The 27,788-nt window shown below is 44.0% G+C and overlaps 1 protein-coding gene across 3 annotated transcripts; it reads left to right on the top strand.

Moving 5' to 3' along the window:
• Window positions 1-7,651: 7,651 nt before the first annotated feature.
• Window positions 7,652-26,716, top strand: otud6b (OTU deubiquitinase 6B). 3 transcript variants are annotated; one of them, XM_033020150.1, is made up of 7 exons: window positions 7,652-7,834; window positions 9,121-9,275; window positions 12,798-12,896; window positions 16,004-16,316; window positions 23,287-23,348; window positions 25,700-25,806; window positions 26,366-26,716. In XM_033020150.1, the coding sequence occupies exons 1-7, from the start codon at window positions 7,747-7,749 to the stop codon at window positions 26,448-26,450; spliced, it is 909 nt and encodes a 302-aa protein (XP_032876041.1). In that variant the 5' UTR covers window positions 7,652-7,746; the 3' UTR covers window positions 26,451-26,716. The 3 variants fall into 3 exon arrangements, with proteins under 3 accessions (XP_032876041.1, XP_032876044.1, XP_032876042.1); XM_033020153.1 differs by lacking the exon at window positions 23,287-23,348; XM_033020151.1 differs by lacking the exon at window positions 25,700-25,806.
• The last annotated feature ends 1,072 nt before the right edge of the window (window positions 26,717-27,788 follow it).

Here is a 27,788-nt window from a genome sequence, read left to right as displayed (position 1 = left end):
TGGTGTCGAAGATTCAAGATGAAAGAATATGAAGAAAAGATGGATTTCTTGAAAAAGAAGGGAATCTGTTTTGGATGTTTGAAAAAAGGATATATGGTGAGAGACTGTTAGAGTCCTATGATTTATTATAAGTGCAATCAATATCATCCTGAAGCACTTCACACTGAAAAAGAGCTACCAGAGCACTGGGAAGAAGAAGAACTGGAACAAACGGATGATGAGCTACCAGAGCAAATAGAAGAAGATAAACCGGAGCAAACAGAACAGGGCGAGAAGCCAACTGCTAGAAATGCTATCACCTCGCCTCAAGTAACTGCTCATATTGGGGCCGGGGTAGAAGCTTGTAATTTTTCTATCTTACCAGTACAGGTAAGGAACAGTAAGACGAATACCATGTTGCAAACATATGCTTTTCTGGATCATGGAAGTTCGACTACCTTTTGTACAGAAAGCCTGAGGAGAAGGCTGAATATCACAGGAGAAGATACTAAGATTCGATTACGTACCATGAATAAAGATAAAGAGAACAGGAGTCATTACATTACGAGTATGGAGATATCCAGTTTGGATGAAGATAATTTTATACCGATATCTGAAGTGTTTACACATGGAACTATGCCTGTTGGTCATCAAAATATACCAAGACATGAAGACTTAAAGCAATGGCCTTACTTGAAGGATGTCAAGATATCTGAAATAAATTTGAGTGTTGATCTACCTATCGGATTGAATGTTTTGAAGGCTTTGGAACCTATACAGATTGTTAGGAGACAAGGTGATGGACCGTATGCTACGAAAACCCGACTTGGATGGGTTATCTATGGCTCCTTGAAAAAGAACCACAAAAACGAAAATCAGATGAACTGTCCTGCCATTGCTGTTAATCAAATGTCTACTGATGAATTAGAAAAGCCGGTGATGAAGTCATACAATCATGACTTCAAGGAAAGTACCAACAAGAAATCTGAAGAGATATCGAATGAAGAGTTGAAGTTCATGGATATTATGAACTACTCAGTAAAGATTGACGGACACTGTTGTGTGGACTTACCTTTCAAACAAGAAAGTGTCAATCTGCCGAATAATCGTCGTATGGCAGAGCAATGTACCCAGAATTTGAATCGCAAGTTTGGCGAGAATAGTAAATTTCATGAAAGAAGAATCTCTTTGAAGAATAATTTCTACAATGATGATTGCTTAAAATCCATGTCTACTGAGCAGGAAGCAATTCTACCAGTAGAACATCTGACTTGTCTTTGCAATAAGGGAGGATTCACACTTTCTAAGTGGAACATCGACAATTGTGAAAGCATTCCATTAGATGATAGAGCCAAAGAAACCAGAGAGTTGGATTTGGACAAAGACGATCTGCCAATGGAAAGAGCATTGGGAGTTACTAATGTTGTACAACTGAAATATGTTGACACTGAAGAAAATCCTGCGAATGAAGTTTCCAGAAAACTGACAATGAACCGTTTCTTAAGTGAAAAGAGATGGATCAAGGAACTAAAATCTCTCTGCAAGCCAAACAGAGAATGTCCAAAGCTTGAGCTGGGATTTGAAATCTCTGCTAATGATCCGGAAATTAAATCAAACTTAACGGTGAACTTTATTGTTAAAGATCCTGTCATTCTTTTGAAGGATTTTCATATTTCAACATTACTGTTACAACACATCCATGAGTTGATCAGACATGGAGGAAGACATTTCATGCTATCAAAGCTTTGGACTATTATGTTTTGGACTGTATACTGGGTATCATGCCTGATTTTAAGGGTTTGGTGTACGACTTTGAACCAAAACCACTGTTGTAATAAGATTAATAACCAAGTTATGCTTGCTTCTAGAAGGCGAAAGTGAAGATGGAAGAATCGATGAAGAATTCTGATTGCGGATATATAGTGTATGCTATTTTTTCCTCGTTAGTATAGTGTTTAGTATCCCCGCCTGTCACGCGGTAGACCGGGATTTAATTTCCTGACGAGGAGCCACAGGGTTTTATTCCCTGACCTTTTGCTTTTGATATGTGTTAAGCCTTTGTGGCCACTTTTTTAATGTTTATTAGTAATTGCCTCGTAATATACTCGGAACAATTAGGGGCAGGTATGTAGTGGCCAATTGGCCTGTTTTGCATGTCATTGATGATGGCATGTGCCTTTAAATTTAAGACTGCCCGTTATATTGTGGGAGGGATTTATGACGTGTTTTTGGGCGTGTTTGGAGCTAAGATGCTTGCGCTGAAGTTTAGTTTTTAGTGTAGTTTGGAGCGAGCCAGGGAGAAGGTTAACTCTTCGACCAAGCGGGCCAGGCAAGCCATAAAGGAGACCATGTGAAGTGTAATGGAGACACAAGGAGTTTTTAATGTTTAAAGTAATAAGCTGGAGTTCGATGAAGATTGCAGTAACGTCAGAAGAAATTTGGGTGTATCTTATTGTTTTCTATCAACAATAAAGCATTTATTCATCAAAAGACTGTTTTGAAGACTTATCTGTGAAGAAGCTCTGAAGGTCTCTGTGAATGAGCTCGCATGCGTATCGAAGATATTCCCCTTATCCCTGCTCATCCTTTTAGCGGCAAGGGAGTTAATTTCCCGAAAGATATGAAAATCTGCCGCTACACCAGGCGACTCTTTGTGTGTAGGAGGGAACTACAGATGCTGACCATAGATAGACACACAATGCTGGAGAAACTCTGCGGGCCAGGCAGCATCTCTGGATAGAAGGAATGGGTGACATTTCAGGTCGAGACCCTTCTTCAGACTCTTTGTGTGCTGGTCGCAGAAGTGGATCTGCAATTACGCATTACAATCGCTCCACTCTTTTAATCTGTACACTGTGGATGGCATGATTGCAATCATGTATGGTCTTTCCGTTGACTGGTTAGCATGCAATAAAAGCTTTTCACTGTACCTCGGTACACATGATTATTAATTTGAGTTTATTAAGTAAACTCAAACTCAACACAAACTCAAACTAATTTTTTTTTAACATACATTTTGAAAATAATCTAGCCCTTGCTTCTACCAAAATGTTGGATATTTGTTTAGTGATACAGCGTGGAACCAGTCCCTTCGGCCCACTGAGTCACGGTCACCCATAGACTACTGGTAGCTCTATCCTACACATGAGGGACAATTTGCAGCAACCAATTAACCTACAAACCTGCACGTCTTTAGAATGTGGGAGGAAACTGAGGCACCAGGAGAAAACCCACAGAGCCACAGAGAGAACGTGCAAACTCTGCACATTTAGCACCCCATAGTCAGGATTGAAACTGGGCTCCTGGCACTGTAAGGTAGAAACTTTACTGCCGCGATACTGTGCCACCTATGGAAACCCAGCTGACATTTTTCATCTGTTTTGTCTTGGGATGGCATGACCTTGTACTGGGAGAGGGAACAACTGCAAAGTGTGGCAGGCAGATGTAGGGATAGACAATCATGCCTAATGTTGTGCTCGTGTTGAGTACGTATTGCCTTCAATAAATCCGTGGATTGTTACCTTGTCGTGGAGGAGAAGCTTGTGTGGTCCTGAGATCCTGAGAGCGATGCCGTCTGGAGCTATGCTCCTGGTAGGGCCACTCATGGCAATAAGGTCGAGGGGGAGGTCTCTGACAAAGAGCAATCCAACCAATACCTCAACGGTGGAACAGGCGGAGGATGATGGCTGAATTTAGTGGAGGGTCACAACGGCTGGGAAGGCGGATGAAGGCTGCAGCAGGAAAGGGTCCCCGGTCGTCTTGGATTCAATGCCACTGGATTCTAACCCAGATCTGTCAAGGACCGTGTGGTGGCTGTCTGTGCACCAGTCTCCCCACGTTAAACAAAGTCACGCACAGGCGTCCTCCATGAGAGGGGAGTCATACTCGTTTCGAGTGACCACCGATGATGAAAGAGTAATGACAGCTCTGGATAGACACAAAGCGCTGGAGTAACTCAGCAGCTCAGGCAGCATCTCTGGAGAGAAAGGATGACTGACGTTTCGGGTCGGGACCCTTCTTCAGACCCATCCTTTTTCTCCAGAGATGCGGCCTGACCCGCTGAGTTACTCCAGCACTTTATGTCTATAGTCGGTATAAACCAGCACCTGCAGTTCCTTTCCACGTAATGACAGCTCTACATCGGTAAGTTGCCTTTGTCGGCAGTAACACTAAAGGGGCTGTCCCACTGTGGCGACCTAATTGGCAAGTTTAGAAGAGTTTGCCCTCGACTCATACTCGCAGCATGGTCGACACGAGGTCCTAGGAGGTCTTTGTTATGCCCCTGTCCCACTTAGGAAACCTGAACGGAAACCTCTGGAAACTTTGCGCCCCACCCAAGGTTTCCGTGCGGTTCCCGGAGGTTGCAGGTGGTTGCCGGAGGTTGCAGGTAGTGGAAGCAGGTAGGGAGACTGACAAAAACCTCCGGGAACCGCACGGAAACCTTGGGTGGGGCGCAAAGTCTCCAGAGGTTTCCGTTCAGGTTTCCTAAGTGGGACAGGGGCATAACTCTCTTTCATGCTCGAGAGTGGTCCCCGCGTACTCGAGGCCTCGGCTAGGTCGCGGCGTATTTTTCAACATGCTGAAAAATGCAAGTAAAATAAGGTCGCCATGGAAAAAAATCTTTTTTTTTTTTAAACTCGTAGGTTTAGTTGAAGTAGGTCATAGTACATCGGCATGTTACTCGTAGGTAATCGAGGGTAGTCGAAGGTGATCGAAGGTAGTTGTAGATAGTGTTCAACATAGTCGAAGGGAGGTCGAAGCAGATCGAAGGGAGGTCGTCTCCACTCTCCACTATTCGGTGCCCAATTTTCCCGAAGCTAGTCGAAACTAGTCTTCAACATAATCGAAGGAGGTCGAAGGAGGTCTTCAACATGACACTTTTTCAAACTCTCCTAAACTCCCCAATTAGGTCGCCACAGTGGAACAGCCCTGTAACAACACACAGACACTAGACTTCACTAGTCCAGTGGACAAATAAAACAAAGTGCTGGAGGAATTCAACGTGTCAGGCAACATGTGTGGGGGGAAATGGACCAGCAACATATTGGATTGAAGAAAGGTTCCAACCCCAAACTATCCCTGTCCATTTCCTCCCCATATGCTGCCTGACTTGCTGAGTTCTTCCAGCACTTTGTGTTTTGCTGAAGATTTCAGCATCTGCAGTTCCTTTGTGCATGTATATTTTAGAGCCCAGTGGTGTCTTTTGCTTTTTCAGAGATCCTCGTACAGTAAAAGGGGATGCCTGAAACAAACCTAAAAGTGATGTTTTAAGTTGTCTGCAGTTGTGTAAAGCCTAGATGAAAAAGCGAATTATCTGTGTTAAGGCACATGGTATGTGTTGACAAATTGTTTCATCGAACAGTACTGCACAGGAACAGATCCTTCAGCCCACCATGTCTGTGACGAATATGATGTCAAGTTAAATGTGATCCATACCTCCGCATTCCCGACATATTCATGTGCGTATCCAAAAGCCACTTAAACCCTACTATTGTATCTGCCTTCACCACTCACAGCTCCACATTTCCAGAACCCAACATGGAAAGAAATTGCCCTGTACATCTCCTTTAATCTTTGTCCCTCTCGCCTTCAAGCTATGCCCTCTAGTCCTTGATATTTCCGCACAAGGAAAACGGTTCTGATTGTCACCCCTATCCATGCCTCTCGGAACTTTATTTACTTCCTTATGGTCTTCCCTCCACCTCTGATGCTCCAGAGAAAACCAGCCTAGTTTGTCCAACTTGGATTGTGTTTTAGAAACATAGAAATTAGGTGCAGGAGTAGGCCATTCGGCCCTTCGAGCCTGCACCGCCATTCAATATGATCATGGCTGATCATCCAACTCAGTATCCTGTACCTGCCTTCTACCATACCCCCTGATCCCTTTAGCCACAAGGGCCACATCTAACTCCCTTCTTAAATATAGCCAATGAATGGCCTCAACTACCTTCTGTGGCAGAGAATTCCACAGATTCACCACTCTCTGTGTGAAAAATGTTTTTTCATCTCGGTCCTAAAAGATTTCCCCCTTATCCTTAAACTGTGACCCTTGTTCTGGACTTCCCCAACATCGGGAACAATCTTCCTGCATCTAGCCTGTCCAACCCCTTAAGAATTTTGTAAGTTGGTTTTCTGCTTCATTTAAACATCTAACAGTGACTTATAGTTGTCACGTTGGCAAAGAAAAGTCAGGGAGTATTATTTATTAACAAGGAGCTGCAAATGCTGGTTTATACCAAATAAAGGCACAACATACTGTCTGAATGTACTACTGCTATGCACTTGTAATGTATCTGAGATGCTTATCTATGAGGTATCTAAATGTTTATGTATAGCAATATGTACTGAACTGTATACAAAAATGAATTTCTCTGTACCTCGGTACATGTGTCACTGAAGTACCATTGAACCATTGGTAAGCTGGAGTTATTGAAATTATGGAGTTACTCAGCAGGTCAGGCAGCATCCCTGCAGAACATGGATAGGAGACTTTTCAGGTCAGGGCGCTTCTTCAAACTGATATAGCTATTGATATGTTATAGATTAAGGAGCAATTGGACTCTAGAAGTTTGAAGAACTATGTATCTTCCAAATATAACAAAAAATGTCCTTATTTTAAGGGTTAACCCATGATGAGCGTTTGATAGCACTGGGCCTATTTTCACTGGAGTTTACAAGGATGAGGGGGTTCCTCATTGAAATGTTCAAAATAGTGATAGACCTGGATAGAATAAATGTGGAGATGTTTCGACTAGTGGAAGAGTCTAGGACCAGAGGCCATAGCCTCAGAATAAAAGGACGTACCTTTAGAAAGTAGATGAGGAGGAATTTCTTTAGTCAGAGGGTGGTGAATCTGTGGAATTCATTGCCTCAGATGGCTGTGGACACCATCAATGGATAAGAAGGAAGAAGGGTTTTGGCTCGAAACGTTGCCTATTTCCTTTGCTCCATAGATGCTGAGTTTCTCCAGCATTTTTGTCTTCCATCAATGGATATTCTTATGGCGGAGATTGACAGGTTCTTGATTAGTACGGGTGTCAGGAGTTATGGGGTGAGGGCAGTAGAATGGGGTTGAGAGGGAACGATATATCAGCCATAATTGAATGGCAGAGTAGACTTGATGCTTCTGCTCCTAGAATTTATGAACTATTCCAGCCCCCAGGTCATTTTAGTTTGCAACCTGAGTTTAACTATGTAGGAATGCTCAATTAACATTTCACTTTAGTGTGTGATCCTGCATTTGACACAGAAGCACGGTCTGGTTGTTTTAGTGACAGGTTTGAAAGGCAGAGCTGGATTATGTGTGGTACAGCTTTAACTTTAACTAGTCTTGGAGCCAGGGTTGAAAGGGGAAGGTGCGGCTTGGCCGGGAGAGGGAGGAGAGGGGAGATTGGGGAAGGAGGGGAGGGGGTGAGAGCGCAAGAGGAGAGAGGGCAGGGGAGAAGAAAAGGGGAGAAGAGAGGGCAGGGGAGAAGAAAAGGGGAGAAGAGAGGGCAGGAGGGGAGGAGAGAGGATGCAGGTGAGAAGACAGGAGGGGAGGAGAGAGGGGAGGAGCGGAGAGAAGGGGAGGCAGGGGAAGGGAGTGGGCGAGGAGAGAAGCAACCTCTATAATCTTTGGAGAGAAGGGGAGGGAGAGAAGGAGAAGGGGAGGAGTGGGCAGAGGAGGGGACAGAGCAGGGTAAAGGGGAGGAGAGAGGGGAGGTGTTGTGTTGATTTGCCGCTGCTTCGTGCACAGCAAAGGCCGCAGACGTGCCTGCAGTGGCGGCCATGGAGGAGATAGACACGGAGGAGGAGGAGGAGGAGGAGGAGGACGAGCTGTTGAAGAGGCACCGCAAGGAAAAGAAGGAGTTGCAAGGTGGGCGGCAGCGGGCTGGGGAAGGCCGGGGCCTGGGTGGAGGGTCGGGGCCCGGCCCGGGGCAGTGAGCGGCCTGGTCCCGCCCTGCTGCCGCTTTACCCCCGTTCGTCCCCTCCCTTTCCCCTCCTCTCCCCCCCTTTCCCCTCCCCCTACCACCCTTCCCCTCCTCCCCTTCCCCTCCTCCCCCCTTTTCCCCTCCCCCTTTCCCCTCACCCTACCACCCTTCCCCTCCCCCCCCTTCCCCTCCTCTCCCCCTACCCTCCTTCCCCCCCTACCTCCCTCCCCCCCTTCCCCTCCCTCCCCCCTTTCCCCTCCCCTACCCCCTTCCCCCCCTCCCCCTCTTCCCCTCCCCCTACCACCCTTCCCCTCCTCCCCCCCTTTCCCCTCCCCCCTTTCCCCTCCCCTCCCCTTTCCCCTCCCTACCCCCCTTCCCCTCCTCCTCCCCCCCTTCCCCTCCTCCCCTTTCCACCCCTCCTTCCACTTTCCTCCCCCCCCTTCCACCCTTTCCCCCATCCCCTCCCCCCCTTTTCCCCTCCCCCTTCCCCACCCCCCCCCCCCCTGCTGCCGGTCTACCCCGCCCTGAAATCAATGTACCCCCCTCATCCCATCCTGCAACCAGTTTACCCCCTCGTCCCATCCTGCAGCCAGTTGACTCCCCCATTCCATCCCACCCAGCTGCCCGTTTTACCCCCTTCCTGCCCCCCTGGCCAGTTTACCCCTGTCCAGCCCTGCCATCAATTCACAGCCCACCCTGTCCCAACCTGCAGCAGGTTTACCCCCCAACCACAGCCAGTTTACCCCCCTGCCCTGCAATCAATTTCTCTCTCCTCCCTCCCCCCCCCCCCATTGCTGTCACTTTACCCCCCTGTCCTGCCCCTTAGCTGGTTTACCCCCACCTGTCCCATCCTTGTTTATCCCTCCCTGTACCGTGCGCTGCCAGTTTACCCCCGCCCCTCCTCGCAGACTGTTTACCCTGACCTGTCTCGTCCTGCCGCTGGTAATCGAGCCATAGAGTGATACTGCGTGGAAACCGGCGCAACTTGCCCACACTGGCCATCATGTCCCAGCTACATTAGTCCCACCTGCCTGTGTTTGGCCCATGTCCATGAATTATTCCTCAGAGTTTGAACACTTAATGATTTCATCAGCTGAATGATTCATTTACATTTGCCTCCACGTAGGCAGGTCCTGCTTCACATTATTCAATGTATGTAGATGTTTTAAAAACTTGACATACTAAAAACAAAGTGCTAATTATCTTACTATGCTTTTGTTTTGAATTGCAGCTAAAATACAAGGAATGAAAAATGCTGTCGCTAAAAATGACAAGAAAAGAAGAAAACAGCTAGTGGAAGAAGTAGCTAAAATTGAGTCTGAGCTGGAACTAAGGCATGAGGAGGAACTTCAGCAACTCTCGTTGCCACTTGATAAGTCTAGTATGGTGAGAGATCATAAGTGATAGGAGTAGAATTAGGTCATTTGAGTCTACGCTGCCATTCAATCAGGGCTGATCTATCTCTCCCTCCCAACCCCTTTCTCCTGCATTTTCCCCATAACCTCTGACACCTGTACTAATCAAGAATCTATCTATCTCTGCCTTAAAAATATCCACTGACTTGGGCTCCACAGCCTTCTGTGGCAAATAATTCCACAGATTCACCACCATCTGACTAAAGAAATTTCTCCTCATCTCCTTCATAAAAGAATGTCCTTTAATTCTGAGGCTATGACTTCTAGTCCTAGACTCTCCCATTAGTGGAAACATTCTCTCTATCCAAGCCTTTCACTGTTCTGTATGTTTCAATGAGATCCCCCCTCATTCTTCTAAACTCCAGCGTGTACAGGCTCAGTGCCGACAAACGCTCATCGTAGGTTAACCCACTCATTTCTGGGATCATTCTTGTAAACCTCCTCTGGACCCTCTCCAGAGCCAGCACATCCTTCCTCAGATACGGTGTCCAAAATTGCTCACAATATTCCAAATGCGGTCTTACCGGGGCCTTGTAGAGCATTACATCCTTGTTGTTGTACACAAGCCCTCTTGATATAAATGCCAGCATTGAGTTTGCTTTCTTTGGTATTTTGTTTAGACTCCTTTTGCAGAGAAATCCTTCCTTTTTCAAATAAACCACTAAAAAAGGATGGAATATGCACTATTCCTAGTATGTCATCTGAAAATTGTAGGTATCAATGCACAATGCGATCTCGGATTGAGAGTTTTAATCAGGATATTCTCAACCATTCTGCTTAGCGACGTAAAGCCAGAATGCTAGATTTATCATATAAGGGTAGAGTTTACTGGGTATTAACTGCAACCATGAACATCTGATTATTTTCGCAATATTTTGACTGAAGATTTTTGGATTTAACGTAATCTTGACCTTATTATTTATGATACATTCTGAATTTGTGGCTAATAGAGTGATACAGAGTGGAAACCGGCCCTTCGGCCCAACTTTCCCATGCCGACCAACATGTCGCATCTACACTTGTCCCACCTGCCTGCGTATGGTCCATGTCCCTCCAACCTGTCCCTATCCATATACCTGTCTAAATGTTTCTTATACGTCATGATAGTCCCTGCCTCAACTACCTCCTCTGACAGCTTGTTCCATACACCCATCACCCTTTGTGTAAACAAAAAGGTTACCCTTCATGTTCCCATTAAATCATTTCTTCCCCCCCCCCCCCACCTTAAACCCCTGTCCTCTGGTTCTCGATTTCCCCTACTCTGGGCAAAAGACTCTGTGGGTTTAACCGATCTATTCCTCTCATGATATTGTACATTTTTAAAAGCTTTTTAAAACAATTTTGGAATAGGTTCTGCATGTAGTTGTAATCCAAAGAAAGAAATGTGAATTTGTATAGTTCCTGCTACATTTGTAAGAGTGATAACCTAGTGATAATGCAGGCAAATTTGAAAAATACTATGGCGCTTATATGTGCTATCCATTAGTATCAGGACTTCATTTGGATGTGGAGAAAAATGCTAATTTTGACATGGAAATCTGCAGATGTAGGTATTGTTGGTAAAAGTGGAGGAAAATCATAAAGATTTCCTGGCAATCGGATAAACATCCTTTGTCAAGCCTTCATAGTTGGAGAGTTGATGATAGAGCATAATTGTGAAAAACAATGTTTAGGATTAAAATAATTAAGGAAGTTCCTCATGCATCACCGGTTTAGAGTGGTGCTGGCGCTGTAAAGGGCCTGTCCCACCTGCATGCAACGGCATGCGGCGAGCGCGACCAAACGTGGTGGCTTGAGGCGTACGGCCTCGCGGAGCCGGTCCCACTTCCAACCGCGGAGCCGTCTGGAGCTGGTCCCGACATCATACTCACCAATCAGCTGGGCAGGAGGCGGGCCGACTGAATTTGTACGTCGCACGGCGTCGGGTGGTTACGTCATCACGCAACGGCACGCCGGGCGGTGACTTCATCGCGCAACGCCACGCGCTAGGCGTACGGCGTCGAGACGCTGCGTACGCCCGTCGAGGCGCTGCGTACGGCCTCAATGCGGCTGCGGGCCGACAGGCCGTTGCCGCGCACGATTTTTGAACAGTGTCAGTTTTCGGAGCCCCGCGCGATGTCCGGACCAGCCCCGCACAACTCCATACGGCTCCGGCGATCGAAGTGGGACCGGCCCCGCGAGGCCTTGCGGCTCAAGCGACCACGTTAGGTCGCGCTCCGGACAGGCCACGCTCCGGACAGGCCCTTAAGGCAGCAACTCTATCACTGGGCCACAGTGTCGCCCAAGTAGAGCGTTTAACAACATTTTAATATTAACTACTTACCTGGTCCTCATGCTGTAGATCATACAGAATCTACTCGCCTTGCACTTTAAACCCTTTCTCCCCACCTGTACTCAAACCGATTTATTCACTCCCCTGGTAGACAAACGTGCTGGAGAAACTCAGCGGGTGCAGCAGCATCTATGAAGCGAAGGAAATAGGCTCACCCAACAAAAAAGCTAACCCAAGCAGTCGTTCCAGGTGCGACAGAGGTTCACCTGCATCTCCTCCAACTTCATCTATTGCATTCGCTGCTCTAGATGTCATCTGATCTACATCGGTGAGACCAAGCGTAGGCTTGGCGATCGATACGCCGAACACCTCCGCTCGGTCCGCATTAACCTACCTGATCTCCCTGTGGCTCAGCACTTCAACTCCCCCTCCCATTGCGAATCCGAAAAAAGCCTATTTCCTTCGCTCCATAGATGCTGCTGCACCCGCTGAGTTTCTCCAGCACTTTTGTCTACCTTCGATTTTCCAGCATCTGCAGTTCCTTCTTAAATAATTCTTCACTCCCCTTCCACCTACATTCCTCCCTCCGGCTTCACAATTTCCCACTCTTCAATCCTTTAGTCTCACTCCATTGTCCATGCCTGATCCGCTGAGTTACTCCAGCGCGTTGTGTCTATCAAGTACCTATTATCTGATTAGAGCAATTTCATCTGAAAATAACGGATAGGTTTATATAACCCCCTTTCGACTGTGTTCACCCATCACCTGCCACACCTTGTCCTGCCCCATCTCTCTTCTAGCTTTCTTCTCTTCCCACCCCCCAACAATCAATCAGAAAAAGGGCCACGCCCCAAAACATCGCCTATACTTTTTTTCCCAGAGATGCTGACTGACCCGCTGAGTTACTCCAGCACTTTGTCTCTTTTCTTTCTGTAAACCAGCATTTGCAGTTCCTTGTTTTAACATTTTGATGCTGCTTGGGGCGAAGTATAGATTGTCTAAGCTCAATCAAAAAGATTTGTTTTTAATGGGTGTGGTTGTGTTGGTTACGGCACACCGAATGTGTTTTAAACCAGAAAGCATTTATTCAGCAAAATTCATTTGATAACATGACATTTGAGCTCAGAATTTTGAGTTTAAGCAATGTAAATAAATACCCCAAGATTTGTCTTTATCCTGTATCTGTGAAATATTTTACATTCTTATTTTCTTTCTGTGAAGGTTGAATCTTCGACCAATGGAATTGCAAATTTGGAATTAGAAATCGGTAATGAGAAAGAAATTAAACAATCACGGGTGTCCAAAGCACAGAAGAGGAGGGTATGTAGTTTACTTCTTATTGTATATTTAGTTAAAGAGTCATACCACACAGAAACAGGGCCTTCGGTTCACCTTACCCATAATCTATACCAGTCCCACCTGCCCGCCTTTGGCCCTTATTCCTCTTAAACCTTCCCAATCTATGTACCTGTTTAAATGTCTTTTAAATGTTGTTATAGTTTCTGCCTCAACTACCTCCTCCAGCAGGCTCGTTATAAATATATATCCGTCACCTTCTGTGTGAATTAGAAATTTAGTTTTTACCTCTTTGATGCTTTAAACCATTGATAGGCTGCATGGTGACAAACAACAAAGAGATATTTAGGTATAGAGTGATACAATGTGGAAACAGGCCCTTCGGCCCAATTTACCCACGCCGGCCAACATGTCCCAGCTACACTAGTCCCATCTCCCTGCGTTTGGTCCATATCCCTCCAAACCTGTCCTATCCATGTGCCTGTCTAACTGTTTCTTAAATGTTGGGATAGTCGCAGCCTCAACTCCCTCCACTGTCAGCTTGACCAATACCAGATTGGTGTGTATCCTGAAAGATACAGTGTGACACTGTCCTCGGGAGTGCATCTGATCCTGAGAAACATGTGCTATGAACTGCTGAGAATGGTTACTAGTTCTACTGTTCGCATCTCTGTATCCCTTCGTTATCACCTCCTCCCTAGCCAACAATGGGCCATTGTGGGCTCCAACCTTCCTTGGTCATATGTTGCCGGCCCTGATTTGTTCTGGCCTATTCCTATCTACAGTTCCCCCCTCTGCTTTTTGAAGGGTTTCTGCCTGAAATGTCACCCATCCATTTCCTCCAGAGATGTTGCCTGATCAGCTGAGTTACTCCAGCACTTTGTGTCTACCTTCACTTTAACCAGCATCTGCAGTTCCTTCCTACAGCATAAACAAGTACCCAATCTATTATCTGATGAGAGCAGTTTCATCTGGAAATAACGGATAGTTGTATATAAAAGTAATTTTTACTTGGGTGTGTGAAACATAGAAAATAGGTGCAGGAGGAGGCCATTCAGCCCTTCAAGCCAGCACCGTCATTCATTGTGATCATGGCTGATCGTCCCCAATCAATAACCCGTGCCTGCCTTCTCCCCATATCCCTTGATTCCTCTAGCCCCTAGAGCTCTATCTAACTCTCTCCTAAATCCATCCAGTGATTTGGCCTCCACTGCCCTCTGGCAGGGAATTCGACAAATTCACAAATCTCTGGGTGAAAACGTTTTTTCTCACGTCGGTCTTAAATGGCCTTCCCTTTATTCTAAGACTGTGGCCCCTGGTTCTTGACTCGCCCAACATTGGGAACATTTTTCCTGCATCTAGCTTGGCCAGTCCTTTTATTAGGTATGTTACAAAACTTACCTTCAGCGGCGCTGCAGTTCTGTTGCTGCCCGTGTGCGCGACTTTGGCGCCTTTGAGAGGGGGGCGGGTTTACAATGCAATTTTTCTGCAGCCTATTCAAATCGATCTCTGTCAGGCTGGTTAGTTGCTAAAGAAAAATCGCTTCGACTGCCGTTTTATTAAGTTTATTAAAATTAGCGCTGGATAATTTAATTGTTGGAGTAAAATTAAAATAATCTTCAAATGCCGTCAACGCCGACAACGGGACGGATCTCACGTAGGGGACAAGGCAAGGGATTCCGTTTATTTTTTCATATAAACTTGCTTCTTAGGATGCCTTTAATCAAAATTTCAAGTTGCGAAAACGTGATTATGTAAATATACGAACCGTCAGTATTTTTCCTGCCGATATGGGGTTTAAATTCACTGCAACTGCAACGTCCCAAATCAGCGCGTTCCACAAAATCCCACTCGCAAGATGATTTAAATGCCCATTAATTTACAGGAATTAAACACTAAATTCCTTCTATTTGGCCTATAAATTAATGACATTGAGATTTAAAAATCATGTTATATTGTGAATTCTTGTGTGAATGTTATTTGGACACTTAGGCTTTTTAAAAATGTTAACCTTTTCTTAAGAAATGGATAGATGTTTAGATCTAGTAATTGAATTTTGTAATTAGCTACAATTGGGTAACTAACTAATTATATGCTTTAATTTCAGGTCATCCAAGTAAGATTGTTTCATATTTGTTTCAGAATGCTTCAATTTACAATAACTGAAAATGTCATTCAGTTCTCTTAATTTTTAAGAAAGTTATGGGCTTTTGACTGTCCTTGATCACAGCTTTTGTCTTAAGTCAATGGAAAAGCAATAGAGAACAAGATGCTAATTTCCGAGTATGAAAATGGCCATAACTTTTTTAATACTGAAGATATGAAAGTGAATTGGGTGTCAAATTAAACTTATTTTTATGTTTTATCTGATGGGATAAATTGCAGTCTTGATTTTTAAAATCTCAAAATTTTGTAACATTGCTACTTTTATAATTTTATGTTTCTATAAGAACCACCCCCTCATCCTTCTAAACTCCAGTGAAGACAAGCCTAGTCTTTTCAATCTTTCCTCATATGACATTCCCGCCATCCCAGGGATCAATCTCGGATGCAATTGTGTATTACAAATGGAGTCTAATCTATCCTATTTCCAGGCTACAGTTGTATCTTCCATACTGATGCTAAATTTGCAGCAGAGATTGTAGACTTTTAAGTTCGAAATGGTGTAGGGAGGAACTGCAGATGCTGGTTTAAACCGAAGATAGACACAAAAAGTTGGAGTAACTCGGCGGCACAGGCAGCATCTCTGGAGGAAAGGAATAGGTGAAGTTTTGGGTCGAGACCCATCAAAATGGTGCTGAGGTTTAGATTTATTGTCACATGTGCCGAGGTACAGTGAAAAGCTTTGTTTTGCATGCTATCCAAACAGATCAGATTCTATATACCATACACAGATGCAATCAGTTCAAACTCAAGTACAATAGATAAAGCTAAGGGGAAAGAAATAAGAATAAATATTTGTTTTAAATATGTTCTTTTAGTAATATCAAAATATTTTAGATACAGGCCCACCACTGATATTCCGGCACCCTTGGTTCCAGACCTAATACCTTCTGAATTGACATTTTATGTAATACATGCTGCGAACTTGTACTTCAATCCTGAAATATATATTTTCACACCAACATTAGGAGAAGAAAGCTGCTCAGGATAAAGAAAGAGAAGAGAGGATAGCCGAAGCAGACATTGAAAACCTGAAAGGTGCCCGGCACCTCGAAAATCAGAAGCTTGCTGAGATTCTGGCTGCTAGAAAGCTGCAGATTAAGCAGATCCCATCTGATGGCCACTGCATGTACAAAGCTATTGAAGACCAACTCCAAACCCAGAGCAGTTTGCTGGCACTTGTCGAGCTGAGGGCACAGGCAGCCGAATACATGAGAGGTCACATGGACGACTTCCTACCTTTTCTGACCAACTCTAACACAGGCGACATGTATACACCTGGTAAGTATTTTATATGATGCTCCAAACCCGTAATAACATTTACTGATTTTAATTAAAAAGGAAACCTACAAATTTGGGTCTGAAGAAGGGTGTCAACCCAGAACTTCACCTGTTCCTTCTCTCCAGAGATGCTATCTGACCCGCTGAGTTACTCCAGCTCTTTGAGTCTATCTTCGATTTAAACCAGCCTCTGCAGTTTATTCCTACACAACTATGGTTTGTACCTCTGTTTCACAAAGGAACAGCTTTATAATGATTCAAGTGAGTTAGACAATAGACAATAGGTGCAGAAGTAGGCCATTCGGCCCTTCGAGCCAGCACCGCCATTCAATGTGATCATAGCTGATCATCCCCAATCAGCTGCCTTCTCCCCATATCCCCTGACTCCACTATCTAGTTCTCTCTTGAAAGTATCCAGAGAACCGGCCTCCACCGCCCTCTGAGGCAGAGAATTCCACAGACTCACAACTTTCTGTGAGAAAAAGTGTTTCCTCGTCTCTGTTCTAAATGCCTTACCCCTTATTCTTAAACTGTGGCCCCTGGTTCTGGACTCCCCCCAACATTGGGGACATGTTTCCTGCCTCTAGCGTGTCCAAACCCTTAACAATCTTATATGTTTCAATAAGATCCCATCTCATCCTTCTAAACTCCAGAGTGTACAAGCCCAGCCGCTCCATTCTCTCAGCATATGACAGTCCCGCCATCCCGGGAATTAACCTTGTAAACCTACGCTGCACTCCCTCAATAGCAAGAATGTCCTTCCTCAAATTAGGGGACCAAATCTTCACACAATATTCCAGGTGTGGTCTCACTAGGGCCCTATACAACTGCAGAAGGACCTCTTTGCTCCTATACTCGACTCCTCTTGTTATAAAGGCCAACATGCTGCATAGACCTTCCTCCTAATTTTTGATGATGATGTGCAATTTTCTATGTTCTAACCCTATGCTAACCCCTTTTATCCTCCACATATATCTGTCAACTTCAAACCCTGTTAAAGTAAGCTGCCTCCTAACTGGGCTCTCACGAGAATATAGATATGCAACAGTGCCGCTGCAGGTAGTGCCACTATTTTGTTCTTTCGTTTTAGTTTAGTTTAGAGATACAGTGCGGAAACAGGCCCTTCGGCCCACCGAGTCCGTGCCGACCAGTGATTCCCGCACACTAGCACTATCCTACACACTCTAGGGACAATTTACAATTTTACAGAAGCCAATTAACTTACAAACCTGTATGTTTTTGGAGTGTAGGAGAAAACCGGGGATCCCAGAGAAAACCCACACAGGTCACGGGGAGAACCTACAAACTCTGTACAGACAAGCACCTGTAGCCAGGATCGAACATGAGTCTCTGGCGCTGTAAGCCCCTGTCCCACTTAGGAAACATGAACGGAAACCTCTGGAGACTTTGTGCCCCACCCAAGGTTTCCGTGCGGTTCCCAGAGGTTGCCGGAGGTTGCAGGTAGTGGAAGCAGGTAGGGAGACTGACAAAAACCTCCGGGAACCGCACGGAAACCTTGGGTGGGGCGCAAAGTCTCCTGAGGATTCCGTTCAGGTTTCCTAAGTGGAACAGGGGCATAAGGCAGCAACTCTACCGCTGCACCACCGTGCCGCCCACCCAGTGTCCCAATTTGTCTTTGACATTTGGCATGGCCTGCATGGAGTTTGCATGTTTTTTATCGTTGCTTGCATGGGTTTCCCTTCGGTGTGAAGTTACAACAGGGAATAGTGCAGCACAAAAGGGTGGCCCAGCAGTAGAGTTGCTGCCTCACAGCGCCAGAGACCCGGGCTTGATGTGGAGTTTTTAATCTTTCGAACTTTTAATTCCTGTTGGTCAATTATGTATCCACACAGTTGACTTCTATAGGGGGGGCTTTATCAGCTCCATTTTAATTAGTCCACAATCTGCTAACACTAGCCTTGTTGGAAAAGCATCCCTTGGACAATCTTATCCATCATTGTGATTGAAAGAAACAGTATGGAAATGGGCTCATCGTCTCACAAGGTCCACTCGGTCGCATTAGTTCTACGTTATCCAACTTTCACGTCCACTCCCTCCACATTTATGGGGCAATTTTTTTACACAGCGGCCAATTAACTTACAAATGCGCATATCGTGAAACCGGAGCACCCAGAAGTTGAGTGGGAGAACGTGCAAACTCCACATGGGCAGTGCCCGAGGTCAGGATCGAACCTGGGACTCTGGCGCCGTGAGACAGCAACTCTACCAGCTGCGCCACCGTGCCAACGTCATCAACACCCATCAGCTCCATGCAATTCATTACACTGGATTCAAGATCCGTATCTTTATTCACACATATTTTCATGACCTACCCCACCACAGTTTAGCAATCTCTTACAGTATCATATCCTTGTGACTGCCAAATGCTAAAACATTGGCTTTCTGTACATTTCTTTCCCGACCTCCCCTTCCACCACCGCACTCTGATGTTAATGGCAGACACTGACTTTGCCCTGGTCTCCCTGATTGATTGATACTTCACTGTCACGTGTACTCGGTACAGTGAAATTCTTTGTTTTGCATACAGTACAAGCATGCAACGTAGAGGCCGCTGACAAAGTTACAAAAGTATTCAATATAGTCCCAATGGTCCCTCTTCCTTAGCGTCATAGAGTTATACAGTGTGGAAACAAGCCCTTCGGCCCAACTCGCCTACACCGGCCAACAATGTCCCAGCTACCCTAGTCTCACAACCCTCCAAACCTCTCCTATCCATGTACCTGTCCAACTGTTTCTTCAACGATGGGATAGTCCCTGCCTCAACTACCTCCTCTAGCAGCTTGTTCCATACACCCACCACCCTCTGTGTGAAAAAGTTACCCCTCGGATTCCTATTAAATCTTTTCCCATTCACCTTGAACCTATGTCCTCTGGTCTACCCGATCTATTCCTCTCATGATTTTGTACACCTCTATAAGATCTCCCCTCATCCTCCGACGCTCCATGGAACAGAGACCCAGCCTACTCAACCTCTCCCTATAGCTCACACCCTCTAGTCCTGGCAACTTGCAAGCTTGATAGCAATTTTCCTTCATCCATCAAACTCCTCTTTGATTATGTTTTCATTTTTTTTTGCACCAGATTGTGCCATTAACAATTAATATTTGTTTCTGTTCTGTCAAGAACCTCGAGACTGTCTCTATATTAAAGCACAAACTATTTTCCAGTTTGTATTTACTTTAAGATTACCTCAAGAACATTATCACTCCAATAACGTTTAAAATATTGCCTGATACCACCTTCTCTTTCACAAACCAGCACTATTTATTAATTAATCTATTTAGTTTAGAGATACAGTGCAGATACATGCCCTTCGGCCACTGAGTCCGCACCAACCAACAATCGCTCCATACACTAGCACTATCCACAATTTACAATTCTTATGAAAGCCAATGTACATTTCTGGAGTGTGGAAGAAAACCCACACGGTTGTGGGGAGAACGTACAAACTCCGTACAGACAACACCCGTAGTCAGGATTGAACCCATGTCTCTGGCACTGTAGGGCAGCAACTCTACCGATGTGCCATTGTGCAAATATAAAATATAAATGGTGTATGGGAAGGAACTGCAGATGCTGGTTTAAACCGAAGATAAACACAAAATGCTGGAGTAACTCAGCGGGACAGGCAGCACCTCTGGAGAGAAGGAATGCGTGACGTTTCGGGTCGAAACCCTTCTTCAGGCTGGTGTCCTTCCAACAGAGTAATTTTCAAGCAAAAAAAATGTATCTTATTGTTTGAAGACTTAGTCACAGTTTTAAGTTTTCAATTCAGGGCTAACATTATAGTGAAGGAAAAAAATGACACAAAGTAACTCAGTGGGTCCGGCAGCATATCTGGAGAACATGGACCATTTGGGTTGGGACTTTTCTTTAGTCGGGTGATGTTTCGGGTTGGAAACCGAGGTAATGTTTCGAGTCGGGACGCTGTCTGACCTGCTGAGCTACTCCAGCACTTTGTGTCAATTTTGTAAACCAGCATCTGCGGTGTCTTGTATCTACATAGTGACGGAATTTTATTTTAACCAAATTTCAAGACTAACTTTACTGCAAGTTACGTCTGCTTGGGTTGAGTACATTTTCCCCTTGCAGAATTCGCAAATCATTGGCTGAAAATAGAAAAAAAAGTCTCAACCCAAAATGTCACATATCCACGTTCTCCAGAGATGCTGCCTGACCTGCTGAGTTACTCCAGCACTCTGTGTCCTTTTAATTTAGTTTAATTAATAGATACAGCGCGGAAACCAGCCCTTCAGCCCACAGAGTCCACACTGACCAGCGATCCCCGCACACTAATACTACCCTACGCACACAAGGGACAATTTACAATTATACCAAGCCAAATAACCTGGAGACCTGTTTGTCTTTGGAGTGTGGGAAGAAACAGGAGCTGCCCGGTGAAAACCCATGCGGTCAATTGGAGAACGTATAAACTTTGTACAGACAGTTCCTGTAGTCAGGATCGAACCCGGGTCTCTGGCACTGTAAGTCCTGTAAGGCATCAACTTTACCGCTGCGCCACTGTGTCTCCCAACACACAAAAAAAAGCACAACATTTTTCATCAACGTTGTCTTGAGGCATGTGCAGATGATGTGGAATGACACACTCTGTAACGTGGGCTTTGCCTCCAACATGTGAATAAACAGATGATTATAGAAAATGTTCAGGTGGAAATTACAGAGAAAGAAACAAAGTAAACACTCCGGATCATCAGTATTGGGAAAGTTTGAGATGTAACATGTTTTGTTTTAAGAACTGAGGCAGGAAAAGGAGGATTGGGAAGAGAGAATACAATTTGTTCTCTCATACCTTGCCCATTATTGCAACATTTCCATGCCTCTGCATTTGTTCAAAACTAGTCACATCTCTAACTTTTTCCATTGCTTACCTGAAACAACTTTGTTTCTCTCTCTCTCCACAGAGCTGCCTTGATTCCTGAGTATGGGATTTTCTGTTTTCATGATAAAGTCTTTTAAAGGTAGGCCAAACATGGATGTAAAAAACTTATTTGGCTCGGATGAGTAACTAAATAAAGCACTTTTACTTCACACAATAATATTCAGGCACAAATGAAATTAAAACATTTAATTTCATTCTATTGTTAGAATGGCAAGTCTGGTTAATAATGCAGATGAAGATGTATACAAATATAGTGTTGGTTTACTATTGTCACATGTATTGAGATGCAGTAAAAAGCTTTTGTTTGCATGCTATCCAATTACATCAGATAATATTATACATAAATATAAGCAAGCCTTACAACAGGTGGAGCCAGGAGAAAAATACTGGAATGCAAAATATAGGTTTCACCATTGTAGTTTTACAGTTCCAGAGGAAAAAGTGCAATGTCTGCTTAGTAGTAGGTTGGAAGATTGGCACTAGCTAATAGGAAAATAGTGCAGAAGCCTGATATCAGAGGGGAAATCGTGTTAAAAATCTTGTGTGCCACTTTGTCATTTTTTCCCATTTACGTTCTGTTCTCATATTTAGAATGTTTTGGTTTTATAAATACATAAATCAGGAGATAATAACACAACGGGTTGCTTAGTGGCTTTGCATTTTCTCCTTGGAATGTACCTGAGCTACCATCCTGCCTGAAAATGAGAATTCCTCAATCACTTCTTAGCAATCCCCTGCCATTTAAATGTAATTGCTTTCAACATTTTGGAATAACCAGTTTAGTTTATTGTCACGTGTACTGAGGTACAGTGAAAAGCTTTTGTTGCATGCTAACCAGTCAGCAGAAAGACAAAGGTAGACACAAAATGATGGAGTAACTCAGCGGGTCAAGCAGCATCACTGGAGAGGAGGAACAGAGCAGAAAGCCAATATCTGATTACAATCGATCCATTTAGAGTGTAGATGCATGATAAGGGAATAAAGTTTAGTGCAAAGTAAAGCCAGTAAAGTCTGATCAAAGATTGTCCAAGGGTCACCAATTAATAAATAACACATAAACCACAGTTTAAATTGTTTTTGGATCTTTAAGGACTTCATCCGCATTTACGTTTAATCTCTGAAGAACATTTGGTACTTTTATTCTCTGAAAGATGGTGGATATGGGGAAAGAAAGAGTAATATTGGAATAGTGATAGTTTAATGGTGAGGAGGCTTGTCCTCTAGAATACTTCTGCTCCTATTTTATTTTTTCTCTCTGGGTTTTAAAATCTGCCGCACTTCCTCTCCCCAGACATTTGTCCCTGTAACTGCAGGAGATGCAATACCATCCCTGCACCTCCCTCTCGCCTCCAGTCAGGGACTTGGACAGCTGAGGCCGGCACAGTAGCGCAGTGATAGAGTTGCTGCCTTACAGTGAATCTAGGTTCGATCCTGACTACGGGTATTGTCTGTACAGAGGTTGTACATTCTCCCATGGCCTGTGTGGATTTTGTTCGGGTGCTCCGGTTTCCTCCCACACTCCAAAGGCGCACAGGTTTGTAAGTTAATTGGCTTTGGTATAATTGTAAATTGTCCCTAGTGAATGTAGGATAGTGCTAGTGTACAGGGTGATCGCTGGTCGGCACAGACTATGTGGTCTGAAAGACCTGCATTGTATCTCTAAAGTCTAAAGCTCTTCCAGGAGAGGCAGAGGTTTTACCTGAGCCTCCTGCCACCTTATCTACCGCAATTGGTGTTATCTGTGGCCTCCTCTCCATTGGTGAGAGCAGAAGTAGACTAGGCGATCGTTTCGCCGAACATTTGCCAGGACCAGATGGAGCTGCTGGTTGCAAGCCACTTGTTTCCCTTCCTATTCCTGTACCAACCTGGCTATCCTCAGCCTCCTCCACTGCCAGAGTGAGACCACGTGCAAACTGGAAGAGCAGCAAATACAAAATGACCAAAAGAAAAGAATAATTAGCATGGAGGAAATAAATTGGTTTGTATCACACTGTTGTCTTACAATTTGTTGTTGTTGTCATACTTTACAAAAAATACCTCTAATTTCAGATGAATTTGAGAAGTACTGTCATGAAGTAGCCCATACAGTGGCATGGGGCGGACAACTGGAGGTAAATAACAGGCCCTTTGGCCCAACTTATCTATGGGGTAGTCTCATTATGGGCTAGTCCCATTATCCTGCATTTAGCCTGCATCCCTCTTAAACCCTCCCTATCCATATATTTTCAGATCATATCCTAACATTTTAATAATAGAAACAAATTGTCAACATTCACTGGAATAATGTCCTTATCATAAGCCGCATGATAAACATTGTGTACCAATCCTCCTGGTACTGAGGAGGCGTATAATTTAGCAGATTTGATTGAGATTATAATGCACATTCTTACAGGGTAGGGTTATTAGGGTTCCCCCCCCATATTTCAGAGCATCATAATGTTTGGGACACAGCAATGTCATGTAAATGAAAGTAGTCATGTTTAGTATTTTGTTGCATATCCTTTGCATGCACTGACTGCTTGAAGTCTGATTCATGGACATCACCAGTTGCTGGGTGTCTTCTCTGGTGATGCTCTGCCAGGCCTGTATTGCAGTCATCTTTAGCTTTTGCTTGTTTTGGGGACTAGTCCCCTTCAGTTATCTCTTCAGCATGGTCATGCTCAATTGGATTCAGATTGGGTGATTGACATGGCCACTCAAACCATTTTTTAGCTTTGAAAAACTTCTTTGTTGCTTTAGCAGTATGTTTGGGATCATTGTCTTGATGTAGAATTAACTGCCGACCAATGAGTTTTGAGGCATTTGTTTGAACTTGAGCAGATAGGATGTGTCTATACACTTCAGAATTCATTCTGCTACTACCATCAGCAGTTGTATCATCAATGAAGATAAGTGAGCCAGTACCTTCAGCAGCCATACATGCCCAGGCCATAACACCTTCACCACCGTATTTCACAGATGAGGTGGTCTGCTTTGGATCTTGGGCAGTTCCTTCTCTCCTCCATACTTTGCCCTTGCCATCACTCTGATACAAGTTAATCTTCGTCTCATCTGTCCACAAGACCTTTTTCCAGAACTGTGGTTGCTCTTTTAAGTACTTCTTGGCAAATTGTAACATGGCCATCCTATTTTTGCAGCTAACCAGTGGTTTGCATCTTGCAGTGTAGCCTCTGTATTTCTGTTCATGAAGTATTCTGCGGACAGTGGTCATTGACACCTGACTCCTGAAGAGTGTTTCTGATCTGTCAGACAGGTGTTTGGGGATTTTTCTTTATTATAGAGAGAATTCCTCTGTCATCAGCTGTGGAGGTCTTCCTTGGCCTGCCAGTCCCTTTGCGATTAGTAAGCTCACCAGTGCTCTCTTTTTTCTTCATGATGTTCCAAACAGTTGATTTTGGTAAGCCTAAGGTTTGGCTGATGTCTGTAACAGTTTTATTCGTGTTTCTCAGTATCATAATGGCTTATTTGACTTTCATTGGCATAACTTTGGTCCTCATGTTGATAAACAGCAATAAAAGTTTCCAAAGGTGATGGAAAGACCGGAGGAAAGACTAGATGCTGAGAGCTCTCTTATACCTGCATTAAGGAGGCAATAAACACACCTGAGCAATTACAAACACCTGTGAAGCCATGTGTCCCAAACATTATGGTGCCCTGAAATGGGGGGGGGGGACTATGTAGAAACACAGGACGACAGATGGCACAATGGGCTAAGTGTTCGGCTGGCAACCTGAAGGTGGCCGGTTCGAACCCTGCTTGGAGTGTGTACTGTCGTTGTGTCCTTGGGCAAGACACTTCACCTACCTTTGCCTGGGACTAGAGACGGAAATTAGCTACTGATTGGCTACAATCTCACATATTTACATGCAAATGTTCATTAATATGCACTGTCCTATAAACAAATTTTTTTTTTTAAAGTATAAAAATGGCCTTTATTAAAATCTGACAATGTGCACTTTAACCAGGTGATTTTTTCTATTACAAATCTCAAATTGTGGAGTACAGAGGCAAATAAATAAATGATGGGTCTTTGTCCCAAACATTATGGAGGGCACTGTAGTAATTGCAAATCATCTTGCTTTACAGTTTTCCTCTGCCTTGAGCATTTCTAATTATATATTTCAAACAGTTGTCAGATTTTTTTAGAACACTGAAGAATAATTTAAATCTTTATTGCTCAAAGTGATGGAGTTACTCAGGTCAGACAGCATCCCTGGAGAACAGATAGGTGACGGTTTTGGTTGACCTGCTGAGTTACACCAGCACTTCGTGTACTTTTGTATATTAACCAGCATCTGCAGTTCTTTGTTTCTATATTCTTAGTTCTTTCTTGCTTCTGTTTAAATGGAATTTGTATCCTAAGGATGAAAAGACCGTAGATTGTTTTTGTTTGGTTGTATTTAAAAGTTGCAAAAATAGATATCTGAGTTTATCTTGTACATCTCTGTTCAATTTCTTATAGTTGAGGGCTTTATCACACGTCTTGAAAATGCCAATGGAGGTTATACAAGCAGACTCTACTCCAATCACAATCGGTGAAGAATATGGGAAGAAACCAATCATTCTTGTGTGAGTGATTAAAAAGAAAATTTAATTACCAAAAAAACACTTCAATATTATAGGGTGGCATGGTGACGCAGCGATAGAATTGCTGCCTTACAGCACCAGAGACCTGGGCTTGATCCTAACCACGGGTGCTGTCTGTACAGAGTTTGTACGTTCTCCCCGTGACCTGCATGGGTTTTCTCCGGGTGCATACAATCAGTAAAATAACAGTAAAGTTAATCAGGAGTACACCCGAGTCGGAGAACCAGGGTGGGGGAGGGTTTATATAATATATATAACTACAGATGCTGCAACTCTAAATATAAGCACTAACATTATTTTGGCTAAGTGCAGATCAAATGCTAAATAATAGATTTAACATTCAAAATATTTGCAGAATTGCTAGCAGTTCTTTTAATAGAAACTCTTTTGCATTTTTGTTAGTTAGTGGAAAGACCTATTTTTACAGTAGGTTGCTAATTCCAAAAATTTGACGGGTTATTATAAGACGTTGATCTTGTTTATTCCTTTAAACTGTTGCTTTTCGTACACTCGTACATTTTGAAACTTTCCTTGCTTACAGGTACATGAGACACGCATATGGATTAGGAGAACATTATAACTCCGTAGAACAATTAAATGAAGCAGCTACCGAAGATGTAAGCTAATTACCATCAGTGTTTCCATATTAATCAGTGTTTCATTTGCTCAATGTCGTACTTTTCCTGTGGAGTTGAAAATCAAAGTTGTGCACAGTTCATATGGAAAATTGGAGAAGAATAATGCATATCCAACTTGTTTCTCTTGGCTGCATCACTTTATCGTGAGAGGACCTGTAAAAGCCAAATGGAGACTGCATGCTATGAATGTTTTAATGATTCTGTCATTCTGAGTGTACTGTGCATCACAATACAAATAAAAGTAGCAGAGATTATGTAATCTTGTCAGAGAGTTATTTTACTTTTCCGTTGAAATGTAAAAGGAGGCCAGATATCCGGTGGATCTTTTTAAAAAACAATTCATGGTTTTTGTGTCATTGTGTTTTGAAATACAAATTTGCTTGTCGTTTTTTTTTCCTGAAAACGGAGAGAACACATAACTTGAAGGCAACATCGTGCCAAATCTTCACATTGTGTTTGGTTTAGTTTAGTGATACAGCGTGGAAACAGGTCCTTCGGCCCACCGAGTCCGTGCCGACCAGCGATCCCCGCACACTAACACTATCTTACATACACTGGGGATAATTTACACTTGTACCAAGCCAATTAACCTACAAACCTGTACGTGTTTGTCGTAAGGGAGGAAACTGGAGCACCCTGGGAAACCCCACACAGGTCACGGGGAGAATGTACAAACTCTGTACAGACAAGCACCCGTAGTCAGGATCGAACCCGTGTCTCTAACGCTCCAAGGCAGCAACTCTACCACTGCGCCACTCATTTGGGTGATCAGTGATTGGGTTTGAGAGCGAAATAGAATCTGTAGTCTGCATCGCAGTTGCACCATGGTTAAGTCGCTGATTCGTATTTGATGATATGGACTATTGACTAGGAAGCATGACTTTGATACACAATTTAATGGTGGAAATTAAATTCAAGTCATTTGACACAGAAATCTAGAAGGGTTTCCATGAAATTACTGAATTCTTGTTTAAAAAAACATCTTGGTCATGGGCCCCATTTGGGAAGAGAATCTGATACTGGTGGACTGTTAACTGTCCTTTGAAACAACATGGATCAGGTCCCACTGAGGGATTTGTGCACACTGTCCCACCCTACCTCTTTTCCAGCTTTCTTCCCCCTACTTCAGTCAGGCTGAGGAAGGGTCTTAGTCAGAAACATCTGTCCTCAGGATAAGCTGTCTGACCCGCTGAGTTTAGGGGGGGGGGGGGAGGGGGATGTAAGGCAGCAGCTACGCCACTGTGCCGCCCTATCATTTCAACTTTTTTATCAACTTTAGAATCTTCGAGACATGCAGCGGAGGAAGAGGCCATTGGGCCCATCAAA

This window comes from Amblyraja radiata, chromosome 4 (genome assembly GCF_010909765.2).
Source record: "Amblyraja radiata isolate CabotCenter1 chromosome 4, sAmbRad1.1.pri, whole genome shotgun sequence".
Lineage (NCBI taxonomy): Eukaryota > Metazoa > Chordata > Chondrichthyes > Rajiformes > Rajidae > Amblyraja > Amblyraja radiata.
This window is presented reverse-complemented; position numbering and strand designations above follow the sequence as displayed.

Excerpts from the sequence above, each read along its gene's own strand:
- otud6b (XM_033020150.1), top strand. The coding sequence starts at position 7,747 with ATGGAGGAGATAGACACGGAGGAGGAGGAGGAGGAGGAGGAGGACGAG. Across the intron at positions 23,349-25,699 it reads CATGGGGCGGACAACTGGAG|TTGAGGGCTTTATCACACGT; the intron begins GTAAATAACAGG and ends AATTTCTTATAG. Across the intron at positions 25,807-26,365 it reads AAGAAACCAATCATTCTTGT|GTACATGAGACACGCATATG; the intron begins GTGAGTGATTAA and ends CCTTGCTTACAG.